The following is a 19859-nucleotide window of genomic DNA, read 5'->3' as shown; positions in this document are numbered from 1 at the left end:
GGAGGAGGAGGAGGAGGAGGAGGAGGAGGAGGAGGAGGAGGAGGAGGAGAAGAAGAAAACAAAATCAAAACTTGCTTCCAGCCTCATAATCTAGTAAGGAAGAAAAGGCATGTAAACAAAATCGTCCAAATTATTTTATTAAGTATCTCCTATGTACCAGGTACTGTTCTAAGCACTGGAGGTACAAAGAAAAGGGGGGGGGGAGTCCCTACTTTCAAGCATCTTTCACAATCACAAAAAAGAAGAGGCATGAACAACTTCTAAGAGAAGTCATTTCTGGTTTGGGAATCCAGAAAGGCTTCGGAGAGGAGCTGTCCTCTGTGGTCTGTCTTGGAACAGTGAAAGGATAGTGACTTCAGAGGATTGACAATTAAGTCTAGGTGTGTAATGAGGCCTACTTTGTCACAGTCAATACTTGAATTCTTTTGTTCAATTGTACAAGGGAAGGCTGTGAAGGGAAATGGAGCCATTAGTAACTAGCATGGATGTAAAAAAAGAGGGGATATCAATGAAACTTTTTGAGGTAAAATGAGATCAGAATGCTTGAAAATTATGAAGAACTCAGAGAAATACAAAATTGTATGAAGGAAAACAGAACCAAAATAAATATATACATATGCATGCATACACACACACACACACACACACACACACACACACAGACAAACTAATGACCTTTTTTTTAATGGGAACACCCATTTAACAAAAAAAAAGAAAAGATTTGCCTTGAGGTGCTTAATTAGATTTTGCTCTTGCATCAATACACAGAACATCTCTATTAATTGAGTTTCAAGGTTCTGTCAAGTTCGTTCTATTGTAGAATTAAAATTGTGGGAATTGCTTTAAAGATATTTTACCTGATGTAAGTTCTTTATACTCAGGGAAAAGTAACATTTTAATAACAATATAAGCTTATAGCATTAAGTGAAAAAAAAAGAGTCCAGCCAAATATAATTGAAAAATTGCTAAAAATTCATTAAAATTAAAGAATATGCCCATCTCTCCTTTATGCTAAGAAACATCAAAAAAAAAAAAAAAACAAAGAAAAGGTGGCTTGCATACCTTCTTTTCTCTTTTAACTAGTTTTGCTAAACCATTTTCAAGAATTATCTTTTATTGGGTTTGAGTATATTGAGTTGAATGACTCAATGTATCAATTAATATAAACAGATACAGAGACAGAAAAAAGTAAGAATGATTTCAAGAAGCAGAAACAGGATATTGTAGGCATAGTAAATGATGTGAAGGGAAAAAAGAAATATGGAAAGAAGCATTTATAAAAAAAAAAATGATTGTTTTTCCTAAGCAAAAAAAAAAAACACCAACTGATTTCAAGTAAGATACCTTAAATAATTCCCACAGTCTCAGCTCTACAATAGGAAGGATACTCTTGATAGAACACTTTAACTTAATTTATAGAAGTATTTTGTGAGTTATTGCTTGAACAAAGTCTAGTATGTACTTCAAGTATAGAAAGTCAAAAATAAGCCTTTTCTTTCCATGGAAAGCCTTTCTTATGAAACAAAAAAAATCAACAAAAACAAGAGACATGTAAATTCTCCTTTCTTCAGCTCATATCAATTCCACAAATAACTTGTAAGCATCCACTATGTATTAGGTACTGAAGAAAGAAAGCTTAAAATGAAAAACAGCCCCTACCACCAAAGAACTCCGCTTGCTGCTAAGAGCAGGGGGGAAAAGACAATGGGGAAAAATAACACTTACAGAGATAACTATATGCAAATTAATTTGGGAAGGGAGAACTAACAACAAGGGGAAATCAGGAAATGTTTTCATAGAAGAGAAATTTAATTTGAGCTATGTAAAAAGCAAAGGAATTTAAAGATGATTTTAATTCCAGCCTCTGCAAAGCACTGAGAAGAGCTAGCTGGCCAATGTGACTGCAACTAAGTGAAAGTAGAGAACATAAAATAATCCTTAAAGGATAGATGGGAATCAAAATGTGGAGGACATAAAATGCCAAGTTGAGTACATATTTTATCCTAGAGGTAATAGGGTACTATTGAAAAATTATGAGCATAGAAATGATATTCAAAATTGTGTATTAGAGATATTAATTTGCTGGCTATCTGTAGGATAGACTAGAGAACTAGCAATTCAGTCTGAGAATGATACAATAGAACAGAAGATAAGGATGTCCTGAACAGGCCCTCTGAATAGAGAGAAAGGTATTAGGGATATAAAATCAATAAAACTTGACAACTGATTGGATATGTGGCAGAGAAGGAAAAGAAGATGCTTAGGTTTAATTCAGAATAATATATTAAGTTCATTAGCTGTTTTAAACAAAGTCGAATTCGCTTCAACTTAATTAAGATAAAAATTAAATAAACTCTAAGATGGATTCAAACTCTAAAACATGGTACAAAGCAGCCTGAGAAAACACCAGAAATCATTATGTGTACCATTTCATAAAAAGTGTACCTTTAATGTAGAATCTTTTAACTTTTCTATTGCATTGATTTTGAATATACATGTATCTGTCACTTTGAATTATACATATATCTATCATTTACTGCCTCCAGGAGATACACAAAGGATATATGTTCCAAATAATGAGTTTTGTAGCCTCTCTTGGTCCTTACAAATGATTATTCTATATAAATTCTGGGAGAACAAGTACAGTCTCTCTACATTTCTTAATGAAAAATTATACAAAAGTACAGAAAATAATGTTTAACACATTCATATCATTTTTAATAAAATAGATTCATTTTCATAAATATGATGCTCACTATTACAGAGCATTTTAATACACATTTATTCTTTATGTTAAACTTAAAACTTAAAAAAAATGGCCAAAATATTTTTTGTGGACAAGTTCACTTACCTTGACAGTGTTCTTTCCAGGGAGGACACATTGACAATGAGGTTGAGATTTGCATTGCCTGAGCTAGCTTAGTATTTGGGAGACTCAGAAAGAAAGTATGGGAAAGAAGAGCTATAGACTGATTTCCAAATTAAAGGTCTACAAAGCCATTTTGCTGACCTCATTGTTCTATGCCTGTGAAACCTGGAGAATCTACTAGCACCATGTCAGGAAACTAAATCATTTCCATTTAAATTGTCTGAGGAAGATTCTGAAGATCACCTGGCAAGAGAAGATACCAAAAACTGAGGTCCTTTCTTGAGCTAAACTGCCCAGCATTCCAACACAGACAGTGAAACTACGATGGGCTGGACACATTGTTAGAATGCCATATACACGCTTGCCAAAAAAATTATTTTAGAGAACTCACACAGGGCAAGTGCTCATGAGGGGATCAGAAGAAGTGATACTGAGACACCTCAAAGGTCTCACTGAAGAACTTTAGAATTGATTATATAGCATAGGACAACCTGGCACAGAACCGCCCAGCATGGCATGCCCTCATCAATTAGGAGGCTGCACTCTATGAGGAAGGAAGAATGGAAGCAGCTCAAAGGAAATGTGACATCCATAAGTGTAGAGTACCCACCCTAGATTTTCACAAGGACTATTTGTGCCCAACCTGTGGTAAAGCATTCCAAGCTCATATTGGTCTGATCAGTCACAGTCAGGCACACTGTAATTTGTCTCAGATATAGGGATATCATTTTGATCTTCTTCAATAATAAAGGACAAAAACCAAACAAAACAGGAAGGAATATATAATAAACATTTATGATTCCACTTCTCACAATCAAAAATAGGACTGATGCACAAGGATTTCAAATGCTTTTATATTCTCATATTTTCTAATTATGACTTTTCCTTCAACTTTGATTTTTAATTGTGATAAACACAATGAGAGATTCTGGAGTTATTCAGTCTCCAAAACTGTTCTGATTGGATGAGGTTGTTGGCAAGCTATTTTTGATGGAGCTGAAAACATCTCATTAATCATATACCAGATGCTGTCATAATGTAAATCTCAATTATAAACTACTATGTTCAAAGCTATATTGTCCCTGTTACTTTCTAAAAGAGTCCATCCCTTCATAACTGATGTGATAGATACAGAGTTGGTTTGGAGGTCAGAAAGACCTGAGTTCTGGTCCTGTCTTTAACATATACTGGCAGTGAAATCCTTTGCAAATCACATAATTTCTCAGTGCTTTAAAGAAACTAAGGCAAGAAACACTATAAATCAATCTTTCAGTGCTCTAGGAAATTAAGACTATAAACCAAGACAGGTGCTTATCTACACTTTAGAGGGAGTTTCCCTCTTCAATGACATCAGAAGCCCAAGGGGGGAAAAAATCTATTCACACACTTAATCTTCAGAAAATTCTTACCCTAGGACACATTCCTAAATCATCTGGCCTGCTGAACTCAATATGAGGTTTGCAGTTCACCTCCTCACAAAAGGGACCCCAAAAAGATACACATACATTTTTTTTTCATCCTGTTTGAGCTTGTCATAGGCACTGGCTTTAAAGTCTGCCTGGTTGCCTGGTATTCCTCCAAATATGGGCAAGTTGCCCATCAGTTCTTTGATGCCCTATCCAGTTCAAAAGGGAGTGGGGAAAGAGAATTAGCAAAGATTTATTGTTTTGTGATTATTAGGTTAAGCTAAGAGAGCAGCTTTCCATAATATTTTAATAAAATGAGTGAAAATGACTTCTCAGAGGAAAATACTGTAGTTCTTGTCCTTTGTCCGATTACATGAGACATAACTTAGAGGAAAGAGATCAGGATCACTTACCTGGAGGAAATGAAGACCACCAAACAAGTGGAAGCATTCTTTGAGATATTGAGATATCTAATGCTTAGACAGTGACAAAAATGTCCATATATACTGTGACTCAGAGATCCCCTGCTAGACATGTACCCCAAGAATTCAAAAGATAGAAAGATAGGTCCTAGAGAAACCTTAACGTTTATGGCAGTACCTTTATGGTATAATAAACTAGAAACTTAATAGGTGCCCACTGACTGGAGAGAAGAGAAACAAATTATAGTTTTAAACATGGATGTGTGTGGATGGATGAATGGATGGATGTACATATGAATGTAATGGAATACTATTGTGCTATAAAAAGACGATAACTATGAAGAATACAATGATTCAGGGGAAGTCAAATTATGAATTGATACAAATGAAGTTAGCTAAACTAGAAAAACAACAAAAATAGGGTAAATGAAAATACAAAAAAACAAAATGAAATTAAATTTTATGAGTATAAGTGATCAAACTAAACCATCACAAAGAGAGGAGAAAGTACATTTCAATCTCTTATTAGAGACAATATACGAGTACTACATTGAGAATATTGTTAGGTTCTCCATAGCCCAAGTCTCTCTCCTCTCCATTATCCTCCACATAATATTATAGGGCATATTAAAATATAACTAACAAAAATCATTTCATAGTTCCTGTTTTGTGGTGTTTTTTACGTTTATTTTTATGTGTATAAAGATATGCTTGCTTCTTAGAATTTTGTAACCAAAAGCACAGGTTTTTATTATGGGAAATAGAAATGAAATAATGTTTGCTAAAGATATCTAATTCATATACAATATTGTATATCATAATATTCATGATTGGGGTCTTTAACCCATGAAAAGATTTTCTGAATTAGAATCTTATTTTCTCCTCCCCAATAAAATACAATTTAGCATTCAAACATAGAATCCCAGGGGAAAAAATTCTAATCACCTCCATCAGAAGTCACTGAGTAATGAAGAAGAGGACATAAGAGGAAATTAAGGTAGATAATGAAATTGTTCATGGATTTGGTTGTAAAAATGATCACCTAAGGCAAGGAAAAGTTCATATGAGAGTATTTTAATGGGAGAAAAGCTTTGGGCATATTTTTGGCAAGAGGAAAAAAGTTATTAGATAATTGGAAATTGAATATTTTTTGGTTTTTTTTGTTGTTGTTTCTGTTTTTTCAAGGCAATGGGATTAAGTCATTTGCCCAAGATCAAACAAGTTAAGTATTAAGTGTCTGAGGTCAAATTTGAACTGAGGTCCTTCTGACTCCAGGGCTGCTATTCTATCTACTGCACCACCTAGCTGTCCCAGAGATTGAATATTTATGACTTACACTTATGTTACAAAATTATTTTCAATAATTGAGAAAAAACTACTAAACTTCTTTTGAAACAAATATGTTTCCAATAACTAAATTAGGGAGAGATAAAGTAGAGAAAGTGAAGTACCAAACCAATTGCATCATATCCCATTCTCTCCTCATTATTCCCTATGATCACATTCAACTTATTTAAGGGATGAAACATTAAACCCAATATTAAGATAACTGATTAACAAAATTAATAACATTAAAAATAAAAATAACAAAATTTACATCAATATATCAAAAGACAGAGTTAAAATATACTCAAAAATCTAAAAAAGAAGCACAGGAATAAAAGATGACTAAATAGTGTATATATGGCTAATTTCTTATTAGTGGTATTTGGTACAATTTTTTTCACTAATTGAGAGCCTCCCCTTATAACAGCTGCATTGGTTTTGTTCATCCATAAGTTTTTTAATTTCATATAACTGAAGCTGTCTATTTTTCTTTTGTGATATCTTCTATCCCTTATTTGGTTAAGAACAATTCCCTTTGAATTAATTTAAAAAACTGCAAAGGAAGGCAGCTTAGCCATACCAGATCTAAAATTATATTATTAAAGCATCAGTCATCAAAACTGTTTGGTAGTGGCTGAGAAACAGAGTGGTAGATCAGTGGAATAGATTTGGTATAAAAGAAACAGCAGTAAATGGCTATAGTATTCTGCTATTTAATAAACCCAAAGATTCCAGCTCTGGGATAAGAACTCACTCTTAGATAAAAACTGCTGGGAAAACAAGAAGATTATATACAAAAATTAGGCAGAGACTAACATCTCACACTCTATAACAAGTTAAAGTCGAAATGGATACAGTATTTAAACATAAAAAGTAATATAAGTCAATTAGAAGAACAAGTAAAAGTATTACCTGTTGGAACTATGGAAAGGAGAGTAGTTTATGAGCAAAGAAGACATAGAGAACACCATAAAAAAACTGGATAATTTTGATTATATTAAAAGGGTTTGTACAAACAAAACCATTGCAAACAAGATTAAAAGGAATGTAATGAGTTGGGAAACAATTTTTGCAACTTGTGATTCTGACAAAGGATTAATTTCTAAAATATTTATTGAACTGAGGCAAATATAATTTGAACATTCATCAAAGAATTTGGGAATGCAATTCTCAGATGAAGAAATCAAAGCTATCTATAGTCATATGAAAAATTGTTCTAAATTATTATTGATTAGAGGAATGCAAATTAAAACATTCCCTGACGTACCACTCATATCAATCAGATTGGCCAATATGACTGGAAAGGAAAATGATCATTGTTGGAGGGGATGTGGGAAAACGGACCCTAATGCACTGTTGGTGGAGTTGTGAACTGGAGAGCAATTTGGGCAATAAAAATGGCTTACTCTTTGATCCAGAAATACCACTACTGGGTCTAGACTCTGAAGAGATCAAGAAAAATAGTAAAACTCTCACATGTACAAAAATATTCATAGCAACTCTTTTTGTAATGGCAAAGAATTGGAAATTGAGGGAATGCCCATCAACTGGGGAATGGTTAAACAAATTGTGGTATATGTATGTGATGAAACACAACAGTTCTACAAGAAATCATGAAGGAACAGGATTTCTGAAAAGCTTGGAAAAAATTGCATTAATTGATGTTGAGGAAAATGAACAGAACCAGAAGAACATAATTTATGCTAACAACATGGGGTGATGATCAACAATGATGGACTTGCTCATTTCAGCAATACAATAATCAAAGACAATTTCATAAAACTTATGATGGAAAATACCATCCATATCCAGAGAAGGAACTGTGAAGTTTAAATGACTAAAACTTATTATCTTCAATTTTATGTATTATGTCATTTTTCCCTCTCTAATGTTTTCTTTCTTCCATATGGTTGACTCTTACCTCTTTACAACACGATCAATATAGATCTATTATTTAGCATGATTATAAATATACAACTTATATCAGACTACTTTCTGACAGGGGAAGGAAGAAAAGGAGGGAGAAAAATGTAAATCTCAAAACCTTTCAAAAAATGGTAAAAACTAACTGCATATAGTTGGAAAAATAAATTAATTTTTTTTAATTTTTTTTTAAAAATAGAGTGTTTTGGGGGCAGCTAGGTGGCTCAGTGGATAAAGCACCGGCCCTGGAGTCAGGAGTACCTGGGTTCAAAGCCAGCCTCAGACACTTAATAATTACCTAGATGTGTGGCCTTGGGCAAGCCACTTAACCCCATTTGCCTTGCAAAAACCTAAACAACAAAAAAACAGAGTGTTTTCATCAGGTAGAAATATAAGAAAGCAAATTTAAAAATCATAAACAGCAAAAAAAAAGAATACTTCCCTTTGCCATAACTGTGAAAGGCACCTCATTGGATCTCTTCTTTTTTTCCCCAAGGAGGCAAGCTTTTAAATTAATGCTACATTCAAATTTCAAGATTCTTGTGATATACATTACAAGATACTGCTCTAATTATGCCAGATTATTTTCCAGTTTTCCCAGAAATTGTCAAAAAGTATTCTTCCACCCCACCTTCCCCAAGTAGTTTGTACTCTCAGCTTTATCAAATACCAAGTTATTAAATTCAGTTGTTCCATTATCTTACTTTTATATATTTTTTTAACAGCACCAAATAGTCTTGATAATTTTAACTATTTTAAGATATAGTATGTGGTCTGGAAGTAGTACCACTTTTTCATTCCTACTCTGTTCAGATTCCAGATAATTTGCTCCCTGGAATGTACTTTGTTATTATTTTATAACTAATACATAACACTAAACCTTTAATTCAGTTAGTCTGATTACATTGGTCCAGCCTAACCATGAGTAATGAATAGTTCTCCAAATTATTTACATCAAGAAAATTATGTAATCTAACATTGTTAACAATTGACATAGCCTAAATGCATAATGACTTTCAGATAGTATAAAAGTTTCACAACTTTCATATGATCCCCATATCTGCACAACAATTTGGATATGTAATCTTCTAAACTGTTTTTAAAAAGAAAAGTTTTTAAATAAAAGTATTAATAGGATTTGAATCCTATTTACTTGATAAAACTGTGAAAATATAATACCTTCTAAGTAATATATAAGAATAATTGATTGTGATATCAAGACAGACAGAAAGTTAATAGCAAAATTTCCATACAAATCTGAACAACAAGTGAATGGAATTGAAAAAGAAGTGTAGTGAGGGTTCATATCCCATGAAGTTGGGTAGGCACTCTTTTAGTACAAAATATGAGCTAAATTCTTATTAAAGAACATGTATGACTAGCAGTACCTAACTGTTCCCCATTTGTCCCCTTGACTGAGAGTTGCAACAAAAATATATTGATAACTAAGCCAAATTGAGCTGTCCCCTTCAGCAGACTTGCAAGATCAGGTGTGCTAAACCTAGAGTCAAGAAAATTTGAATTCAAATTCTGCCTCAGACACTTAATAGCTGGGTGGCACTGGGCAAGTCTCTGTGTCTCAGTTTCTTCAGTTACAAAATGGGACTAATAATAACACCAATCTTCCAAGGTTGGTGAAAGGATCAAATTAGATTGTATTGAAACTTCAAAGCATTACATCAATGCTTCTTCTTGCTCTTGTTACTGTTGTTAGATTCACAGAAAAGTTTTGCTTCTCTTCCTCTTTTATGAGACAGTTACTTGGAACTGTGCCAGCAGGTGGCAATTAAAACATGCATTTATCTGGTTACACCTACAACTGAAGCTCAAGTTTCCAACTGTCTCTTCTGTTTGAGTAGTTCTTTCTTCCTACCTGGATCACTAAACGTCAGTTCTGGCAAATAAGAAATTTCTAGTTGTGATGCCTACCAAGTTTGAGATCCCTGGTTCCTAAGCATGAGCTGGCTCCTAGAGAGCTTCCTGCTTCCTACTATTATCCCAAGCTCAGGGGCAAAGATGAGTTTTCTTGGGAATATTGCAACTGAGAAAACCCAAGGCAAATACTGATTGGACAATAGTCAAATCTTATTAAGTTGTTCAGAAGTAGTAAGAGTCTGAGGGAAAAGTAGCAGCCCTACAAACATTTCAGGGATCTTACAATAAATAAAATGTGTGATAATTTTACATTTTAAGCATTTATTAATGTGCCCTTATGAGTCTTTTTCTGTTTTAAGGAATTTCTTTTGTGAAAGACCTAATATTTTATCCATTGAGTTCTTATTCTAGAAGAGACCCTGTCATTTTAGAGAGACTCTAAACATAATTTTCCTAATACAAATTTTCTCCAAAACTCTACAGTAGAGGTATAAAAGGGAAGAGAATGCAAGAAATGACTGACATCCCTTTTCTTTGGAATCAGGAAGCCCATTAGGGTGAATTTGGGTTCTGCAGTGTCCAAAGGGAAGGGGACGGGGACACACACACACACACACACACACAAACACACACACAAACACACACACACACACACACACACACACAGCATATGTGAATAACAAGAGGATTATAATTTAGTATATAATTAGAATGTAGGAGGGAAAGTTGGGATTAGAGTCATGTAGAATCATGTAGGGTCTACATGACTTTGGATAAACCTTTATGATCCTCAGATAACTCCCTAGGTCATTTTTATGAGTCATAGTAGTGGGTAGGTACAAAGAGTTTCCTACACTGAAGAAATCACAAGTCATTTGCTTAGTTGGGAAAATGGATTCATTGACTATATGATATATAAAATCTCATTTCTTTTTATGCTGGAGTGGAAAACTGCCTAAAGACAAATACAAAGAAAACAATTTAATTTCCCAATTAAGATGATATGCTAGCAAACTAAAATCACTCTGAAGATAAGTTAGCTATATAAAGTCTGCCAAAATATTGCATGAACAATTAAATCCTATTTATTACAAAAACTATTCCACTTCCTTTAATGATATCTTTGGTAGCCAAGAAATTAGTAATTATCAGTTTCTTAAATACTGAAAAATCATTATTTTGTTTCATAGCATGATTGTTTTTCTCCTAGCAAGTCCTTCAATAATATTTTTCCAGGTAAATTTCAACTTTATAGAAAACTATTTAAAAACTACCATTACTTACTGTTAAATTTAAAAAGTATAAATATTCCATTGTTTTACTAAAGAGTAAACTGTCCTCAGAAAATTAAATAAGGTAAAAGTCTTTAAAAGTCAGTTTATATATATATATATGTATGTATATGTATATGTATACATATATCAAAAAATAAAAAGCATAGAATAGAAATAATTCAGAATTTACAATTCAGTGGCAAAATAGAAAGGAAAACTGAAGAGATAATTGCAGATTTATCTTCAAGTGCTTAGTATATTGACTAATAAGGAGTAAAACCTTTATTAAAATTTAAAGTCACATTAAAAACAAAATAAAAATATTCAGTCCAGCTCCGCTTTCTGATATTTCATATGAACCACACATATATGAACCACCATATATATGAACCACCACATATATGAAGCACAGAAGAGGACCTCCCCACCCTCTTTGTCCAAAAATTAGCCTGCTGAAATCAACCAAAATTTCTTAATTTTGACCATTTTTCATAGAATTCCTGTCATCAGTCTTATAGATGACCTTGAAACAAAGAGTTAAATATAACAAATTTTTTTCAAAGATAATAAAGCACCTAGATGTCATCTTTTAGAATCTATCTATGCATTGCTATTGTTATTTTTTCTTATTTTCATCTATAAATTACTCTTATTAACAAATTTCAAAACATGTATCTAAATAAAGTGGCAATTCATTTGTTTTGTGTGTTTTTAAAAGAAAAAGAGAGCATCAGTGTGTTTTTCAAAGAAAAAGAGAACATAATAATGCCTTTGCAACTAAAATAGTGTCTCTAGGAAGGTCTTACTTTTAAATTTGATTGCTGCCTTTTGTTTTTAATCACTTTATATCAGTCATTCCTCTTAGTCATTTTTATCTTTTATCTCCTCATCTTCATTCAAAAATTAATTATACCATATAACCAAGAAAAATAGTAAAACAACTAAGTGACTTTTATCTGATTTCTCTGCTGATAAAAGAAAAACAAAATTTTTCATTACAATTAAATTTAGCTGCTTTTTTTGTAGTTTTCATCATGGCAGACATTGTCTTGCTTATGTGTTGCTTGTCAGCTACTGATCTTAAGACATTTAAATTCAACAATGTAAAAACCCTTTGACAATAGATGTGGTTCTCAATATTTTCTTCTACCACATTTTAGTTTAATGGGAGATTATAGGGACTAGAAAGGTTTTAATACATAATAATATAAAACACATTATATATCTGACACTGATTAGTTATACTGTAAATATAAGTTACTAAGCAGGTTTGATTATTTGTATTGATGTTCAAAGTTAATTAAAATGCACAGGAAAAGGAAATATTTTGTAGATATTAAAATACATATATTCAAACATTTATCCATGTATATTTTTATAGAATCACTATCTTAAATTCCAAAATGATTCTTTAGTGCCAAAATACAAGATAATTTAAATGTGGTATAAGATAAAGCAGCCAATAAATCAGATTACAAAATAAAAGATATCACTAAGGAAAAAATTGCTTCTGCATGAAAGAAAAAATTAGTGGTAAACATTTGGCCTAAATTCTTTCGCTGTATTAATGACCAAAATCAGTTATTATATATATTATTTCATATTATTTCTTTTCCCTGTTACTCTCTAATTTTCTTAGGACCAGCTTCTGAAAAGTGAACAATAAGCCTCTATTGATGAATAAGCATGTCAATTGTCATTTAATTATCACTTCTCATTTAGTTTAAATTATGGCTCATATTCCTTTAGAATTCTTCAATGAACCTAAAAGTCAAATATCAGTTTATTTCAGGAAGGCTGACTAAATGAATGTAAGAAGACAAGAGAGATTAAATCAGAACAGAACCATTGATCAAGGATGCCTGGAATTCTTTGGAATACAAATAGCCTATCAAGGTTAATGAGGTTCAACTTGAGTTAAAAGTAAGGGGAGTAATGTATCTGATATGTTCATCTAGTCACTGATTTAAGGGCTTAAATAAATTTCCAAAAGTAAATTATGCAAACTCAAAGATATGTTTCACTTTTATTTTCATAGTCCTCACTATTGTGAAATGATTGTTCATATTACTATGTATTTGAGGCTAAACAAAACTACTATGAGTAGTAACTGAGGAAAGTTTCTTTTAAAAATTTTCAATTTTTCTAGAAATCCATGTCAATTTAACAAAACCCACTAATTACCCAAAATATCTTACTATAGATACAAAGGTATACAATATACTATATATATATATATATATATATATATATATATATATATATATAATATATATATTTCTCAAATGAATGAATATCTTATTTCCAATAATTATTCAAGCATCTACTATACAAAGAAGTTAGCTGTTATATTTGGGATATAAAGATCAAATAAATTAGAACTTTTTTAGCCTATCCATTCCCTGTGCTAAGTTATAAATGACATGGTGTTATGGCAGGGAAAAAAGAACTATCAAGGTCTTGGAATGCATTAAAAATTACACAGTGGTCAAGAATAAGAACGCAGCCTCAATGCATCCTGTCTAATAAGACTATCTCTGAAGCCCTATTTTCAGTTCTAGGCACCACCATTTTAGAAAGAACATTGATAAAAAAATTAGAAGCAATGGGTGGTATGGTGGGTAGAACTCTGGACCAACTTGACATCAGAAAGACCTGAGTTCAAAATCTGTCTCAGACACTTAATAGCTGTGTGACATTGGGTTAGATATTTCACCTCTGCCAGCCTCATTTTCTTCAACTGTAAAATTGGAATAATAAGATCACACCCACCTACAAGGGCCTTTGTGAAAATCAAACAAAATAATATATGAACAGTATTTTAAAAACCTTAAAGTTTCATATAATTGTTATCTATTATAAACCAGAGAACACTTAGTTTACATGGTGAATCTAATTGGTTGAAAGAAGAAAAGACTTAAGAAAAGAAATGATAGCTGTCAGCGGATGTCTAACCAGAATGTCACTAGAAGTAGAAGTACAAGTTGGAAAGGGGTCAACTAATATTTCAATTGACAATATGCTATTTCATGAATTTTATCTACTTTATACTATTTAAAAAGTTGTTCACACTATTTAAAAGATAAGCTTGTAAAAAAAGGAGATAACAATCCCAAGTGATTTTTTTTAAAAAAAATTCCTTTGAAAAAATGAATGATAAACTTCTCAGAAAAGTTTATTTTCATCTTCTTCCAAGAAAAATATCTTTGAAAAGGTTTTAAGCTCAATGCAAAAAATATGGCAAAAGTTCCCAAGTCTTATGTATAATAAAAGAAAGTCATTAAAGCTCAACATCCAATATCTCAAACTAAAGTCTCTCATTATGACCCCAACACTTCTTCCTATCCTTACAAGTCAAAGGATAATTAAGCAAGAGGCAGAAGAAAAATCCAGTGTCAGTAAATAAGAAGACAATCATGTGGCTAGAATAACCACGTGAAAAATCAAAGAACAGACAGCTCAAGGGTGTTTTTTAGCTCATTCCACATGCAGAAAATCAGGTGATGCAATCCTCACAGAAAGAAAGAAAAAGCAGTACATGGTTCTGAACAAGAGGCAAAGGGAGTTATCCATGCTTGGAAGATCTCTAACTTATTTTTTACAAACTTTTTACTTCAGAAAAACTAACTACATTCTTACAATCCACTATTTTTCTTAGCTATACAAAAGGTAAAATTACAAAAGACAATTTAAAATACTTTGGGTCTGCCACTGATCTGATAATGATGACTGTTGTCCTCAGTTCTAGAACAAGACCATGACATCAGGGAGGTAAGTAATGCTATGGCATGCAGTGTATTGGATTTGAGTGGGGGTTAAGGGGGCTGTTCTAAGTCACCAGCCTCACTTTCTCCTCCAAAGCCATCTGGGTCCACTGATCAGATATGAATCAGAACAACTGGAGATGGTGCTGGATATGAGGCCATCAGGATTAAGTGACTTGTCCAGGTCACCCAGCTAAAAAGTATCAGGTGTTTGAGGATGGATTTAAACTCAGATCCTCCTGACTCCAGGAACTGGCAGGTAGATGGTGCAATGGATAGAACACCAGTTCTGGAAAGACACCACTGATCTAAGTATAGTTCTAAAAAGATATTTATTAAACAGATTGAAAAACATAGGCACAAAAATATTTCATTATCTTTAAAATGACTCCTAATCACAATGCAAAAGATATTTTCTAATATTCCTTTATAGTACAGAAGAAAACTGAAAACTCTAAGGATGATAACAAAAATATTTCTTTCTAATTTCATTAAATTAACTTCTTTTCAATATTTAATAAGTCCCAGGATATCTAACTGTTCATTTCCAATTTCAAAATCCCTCAGTTTGGCATCTCAATAAAATTACAGAGAAAAAATTTGTTATTATAAATATATACTAAGTTAGATGAATGCTTCTCTGAATAGAACACCAAGGTTTGCAATAAAAAATGAAAGTTTCAAATTTCCTTCTCTTATTTTGATTTTAATATTTTTATAATAAATTTATCTATCCTAGCAATAAAGAATTAATACAGGGTATCCCAAAAGTCTAGTGAAATTTTAAGTTTTAATCACCTGAAGTTATTAAAGCTTAAACAACAAGTCTGTATAATGGAATATGGTAGATCTAATTTATGATGGATCAGAGTATGACTCCAAATTTAAGGATGCTTTTCAAATCCATTAGGCTCAATTAGCTTTAGTGTGGAAAGAGATTTGGGTTTGAAGGAAACCTGAAAATGTTATAGTATTGGCACCCACCTAGTTTCTCAATGGAAGGGGTCACTTAGACCTTCAAAGTTAAAAGTAATTAAAGAAAGGCTGCTCAGTTATGAAACAGGTGAAGACAAAGTTTTAGCTTCTTTTGCCTCATTTCCTATTTTTGTTGAGTCTATCAGATAATTTTATGGAACACAGCTGTGGTTCTGGAGATTAAATTTAAAATATCAAAGTTACCTCTGTCTGTTCTTCTAAATGTACTTTTTCCTTGTCTTTTCTCTCAATGCATCGCTTCAATTCCTGTACCTCAGACATCATAGCATTGTGATTCAACTTGGCTTTCAGTTCTAAGATCTGTTTATCCAGTTCTTGCTTCTCTTGATCAGACCTCTCTGCCCCTTTTAAGATAAAAAAGAATTAATTATACAAGTAATATGCACATAAATATAGCACTAATGTAACATACAGATCCTTTATGCACAAAAGAATGAGATGCAATTATCATCCATCAAGAAACAAGTGTGGGGATCCAGAATATACCAGGACATAAATAAGATAACAGACCCAGTTCTCAAAGTCAACTAATGCCTAGAGAGGAAGACAACACTTACATAATAAAGATATGTGGAATAAATACAGAACAGATATAGAGCAATAATAGTAGTAGTTGTAGCATTCATAGTAGTAGTAGTAGTTGTAGTAGTAATAACAACTAACATTTATATAGCTCTCTGATATGTGTCAGAGACTGTACAAATCATTATATAAATATTACTTGGATTGATCTTCACAACAACCCTGGGAGGTAGGTGCTATTATCCCCATTTTACAGATAAGCAAACTGAAGAGAACAAGTTAAGTGACTTGGAAAGGTTCAAACAAATAGAAAGCATCTGAGGCTGGATTTGAACTCAGGTCTAAGTGCTGTATCTAGCCATCTAGCTACCTCCAGTATAGGATAGTCAGAAAGCCCATTAGGGCTCTCAAGAAAGATTCATATAGACAACCATGTTGTGCCTTGAAGGAAGGGAAGAAATCTATAAGGAATAAATGAGGAACAACTGCATTCCAAGAATTATTCCAACTTCTGTATTTCAAAGCTTAATTTAGTCATCATTTATCCCAAACTGATTTTTTTAGGTGTTTCCATTTAGGAGTTTTTATCTCTTCAAGGAGTGCAATGGAAGAATATGTGCATTCTTGGTTATCAAACTTTGCCATAGTGGCAGAACACTTCCATTTAAACACGATTTTGGCAAAATTTTAAACTAAAATTCTCTAAAATTAATGTTTTAATGCCTATTAATAAAGTCTAAATTTTTAAGTAAAAAAGATTACATTGTTTCAGGATTCCCTGCAGTACAGTTTGAGAAACATTATGCTACTAAAACCATGAAAGTTAAAATTTCTCTAATAGGATTTCTAATAGCAAAACTTTAATCTCTCTTGTGGCTTTTTTTTAACCTATTAAGTTGAATAAAATCCAACCCAAGGAACTACTATTGAAGTTCCCTATTATTGAATGTTGTGGTGGTGGTTTTTATTCAGAATTTCAAGTCTGATATTTTCCAAATGTAATTCAATCCATTCTCTTCCTCCTATTCTATGTATCAGCAATGTTGTCCAAGATATAATAACTGATTTAAGAACTAATTCAAGGGGCACCTAGGTGGCTCAGTGAATAAAGCACAGACCCTGGAGTCAGGAGAACCTGAGTTCAAATCCATCCTCAGACAATTAATGATTGCCTAGCTGTGTATGACCTTGGGCAAGTCACTTAACCCCATTGCCTTAAATTTAAAAAAAAATTTTGTAAACTAATTCAACAGACTACGAACTACATATAATCCAGACAACAGACATGCTTCATGCACTTATTTTGCATATGTCATTTGGGAGGGGGGGAACCTTTCCAGGTTACTTTTTTCCCCCCGCACAATTTATCTCCTTCTCCTTTGTAACAAATATTGATGCATTCATAATCTGCAATCATCTTCATGGTGGTTTAATGTTTTTAATAGACAGAGGTACCCAAATATTTCCTGAAGAAAAGGCTACTTTGGATTTCCACTAGTTCTTATATAATCTCTTAGTAATAGTGAGAGAGATGGTTGGAAATGGGAAATGAGGAAGAATGATATGAAGGAAGGATCATTTTACAAATGGCCTTATAGAGAGTTCAAATAATTGAACAAGGAGAGATGAAGTCTTCATGACTGGTTATGTTGCTTTCCTCAATAGGAATCCCAAAGGACAAAAATGTCATGTTAAAGTGAATCAACTTGGAGACCATTTAGCTGAGATTTCAAAATAGATTTGTAATTCATAATCTTTTGGAGAACCTAGTACCTAAAATTGATAAGAGAATGAATGAATGAATGAATGAATGAAAAAGCATTTATTAAATACTATAAAGCATTATGTTAAGAACTGGGAATATTACAGAAAATATAGTTCCTACTTTTAAGGAATTCACATCCTAAGGGATGAGAAAACACAGAGAAAGTACATTAGATACCTCTAATAATGCCAGATCCACTGATAAAACTATATCCATCACTGATGTGATACCATTTTGACTTGGTGTCAAAAATCTGCATTTCTGAGGCTTCAGATCTGTGATTCCCAGATCCACAAAAGCAGTTGGCAGCCCATGCCCCCACAGGTGTTCCTTCCCCAGTGATGGCTACCACATCTGGGCAATAGCTACTCCTATTCCCAAGACTGTCTCCATTAGACTCTTCAAGGAAGTGGTAGTTAAAACTACTGGCACATCTTATTTCCTCTGCCTCTCTCCCTCAGTGTGTCTTCTTATGTCAGCTAGGCTGCATGATCTGCCCTGGAAGTGGCAGTTGGTGGAGTTAGCTGCAAGCATTTAGGGTAGTGAAAACCCTCCCAGAATTCTTGGATTTACCTGCCTATTGGTGGCAGTTGAGAGAAGAATTGAGAGACAAAAAATAATCATAATGAAAGAACAGAGATTATTTTCCAAACATTCCTAACAAATGGTTTTAAATTACAAATATACCTCTTTTAAATCTCCTTTCATCTTCAAGTTCATTCTGATGGTTTATCTGTTGCCTAGAAATCTGTTGTGATTGATACGTCATGAGTTGAGAACGCAGGTCTTCCATCTAAATTCAGGCAACAAAAATAAGAATATATTTTATTAAACTCCATAATCAGAAAAGAAATTGATTAAATTTATAATTTTTTACCAACTCATCATATAAAAGGTACTTAGGCTCCTTTCTCAATATTCACTATGAGATCTCTTCAATCTCCTAACACTATGTTGTCTGACTTCCATACTTTTGCCAGAAAAGACTGCCTTTTTCCTTCCTTTTTGACAATCTATGTCCATTATGCCATTTAAACTTTGTCTATTTCTTCAATATTCTTTCCCACATGAGACTTTTGTCTGTATTTTCTTACTTTTCTTCATACGTTTGTAGATGTTCTGGCTATTTAACTTTTAAGCATTTTGAATCCAAAGATTAATCTCTCCAATCTCTTCCCTTAAGCTTCTAGAAACATTGCTCTGAATAAAGCAAGTGATTACAAATTAAGACATCTATTATAGACCACATTATAGTTCATTTTCAATGTGGATGCACTTCAAATGATGCAGTAGAAAGAATACACTAGACCTAAACTTAGGGGACCTGAGTTCCATTCCTGAATCTGTAACTGTATGATCTTGGATGAATCACCCAATCTTTCTGAATCTCAATTCCATCATCTATAAAAAAAAAAGGAACAATAAATACCTTTTTACTTAGTTTATAGGATTTTTTTTAGGAAATATAAATGAGATAAAGCAAAGAAACCATATGTCAAGCCATACAGTAAGAACAAATTGCTTGCTAAAAATATATTTACTAAAATGTATATGTATACATATTATATGTGAATGTATAGATATATTCATAAATTTTATGTGTATAACAAATAAATGTATGTAACCTTTAGTTTGTTATTTTCTTGGTTCTACTTGTCTAATCACTCTTTTTTTTTAGCTCCTTTGTCTGAACATCTTCCATAATGCGACCATGAAC

At 32.7% G+C, this 19859-nt stretch overlaps 1 protein-coding gene across 13 annotated transcripts in view; it reads right to left on the bottom strand.

Annotated features, from left to right (window-relative positions):
• CEP128 (centrosomal protein 128) overlaps positions 1-19859 on the bottom strand; it is a 541441-nt gene that overhangs the window by 369661 nt on the left and 151921 nt on the right. For all 13 annotated transcript variants that reach the window (XM_074235602.1, XM_074235601.1, XM_074235600.1 and 10 more), the window contains 2 exons: positions 18830-18935; positions 16039-16199 (listed from right to left, as the gene is read on the bottom strand). In XM_074235602.1, the coding sequence (XP_074091703.1) occupies positions 16039-16199; positions 18830-18935 (267 nt within the window). The remainder of the gene's footprint in view (positions 1-16038; positions 16200-18829; positions 18936-19859) is intronic.

This window comes from Macrotis lagotis, chromosome 4 (assembly GCF_037893015.1).
Source record: "Macrotis lagotis isolate mMagLag1 chromosome 4, bilby.v1.9.chrom.fasta, whole genome shotgun sequence".
In the NCBI taxonomy this organism is placed as follows: domain Eukaryota; kingdom Metazoa; phylum Chordata; class Mammalia; order Peramelemorphia; family Peramelidae; genus Macrotis; species Macrotis lagotis.
Note: the sequence above shows the minus strand (reverse complement) of the source record. Positions and strands in the feature narration are given on the sequence as shown.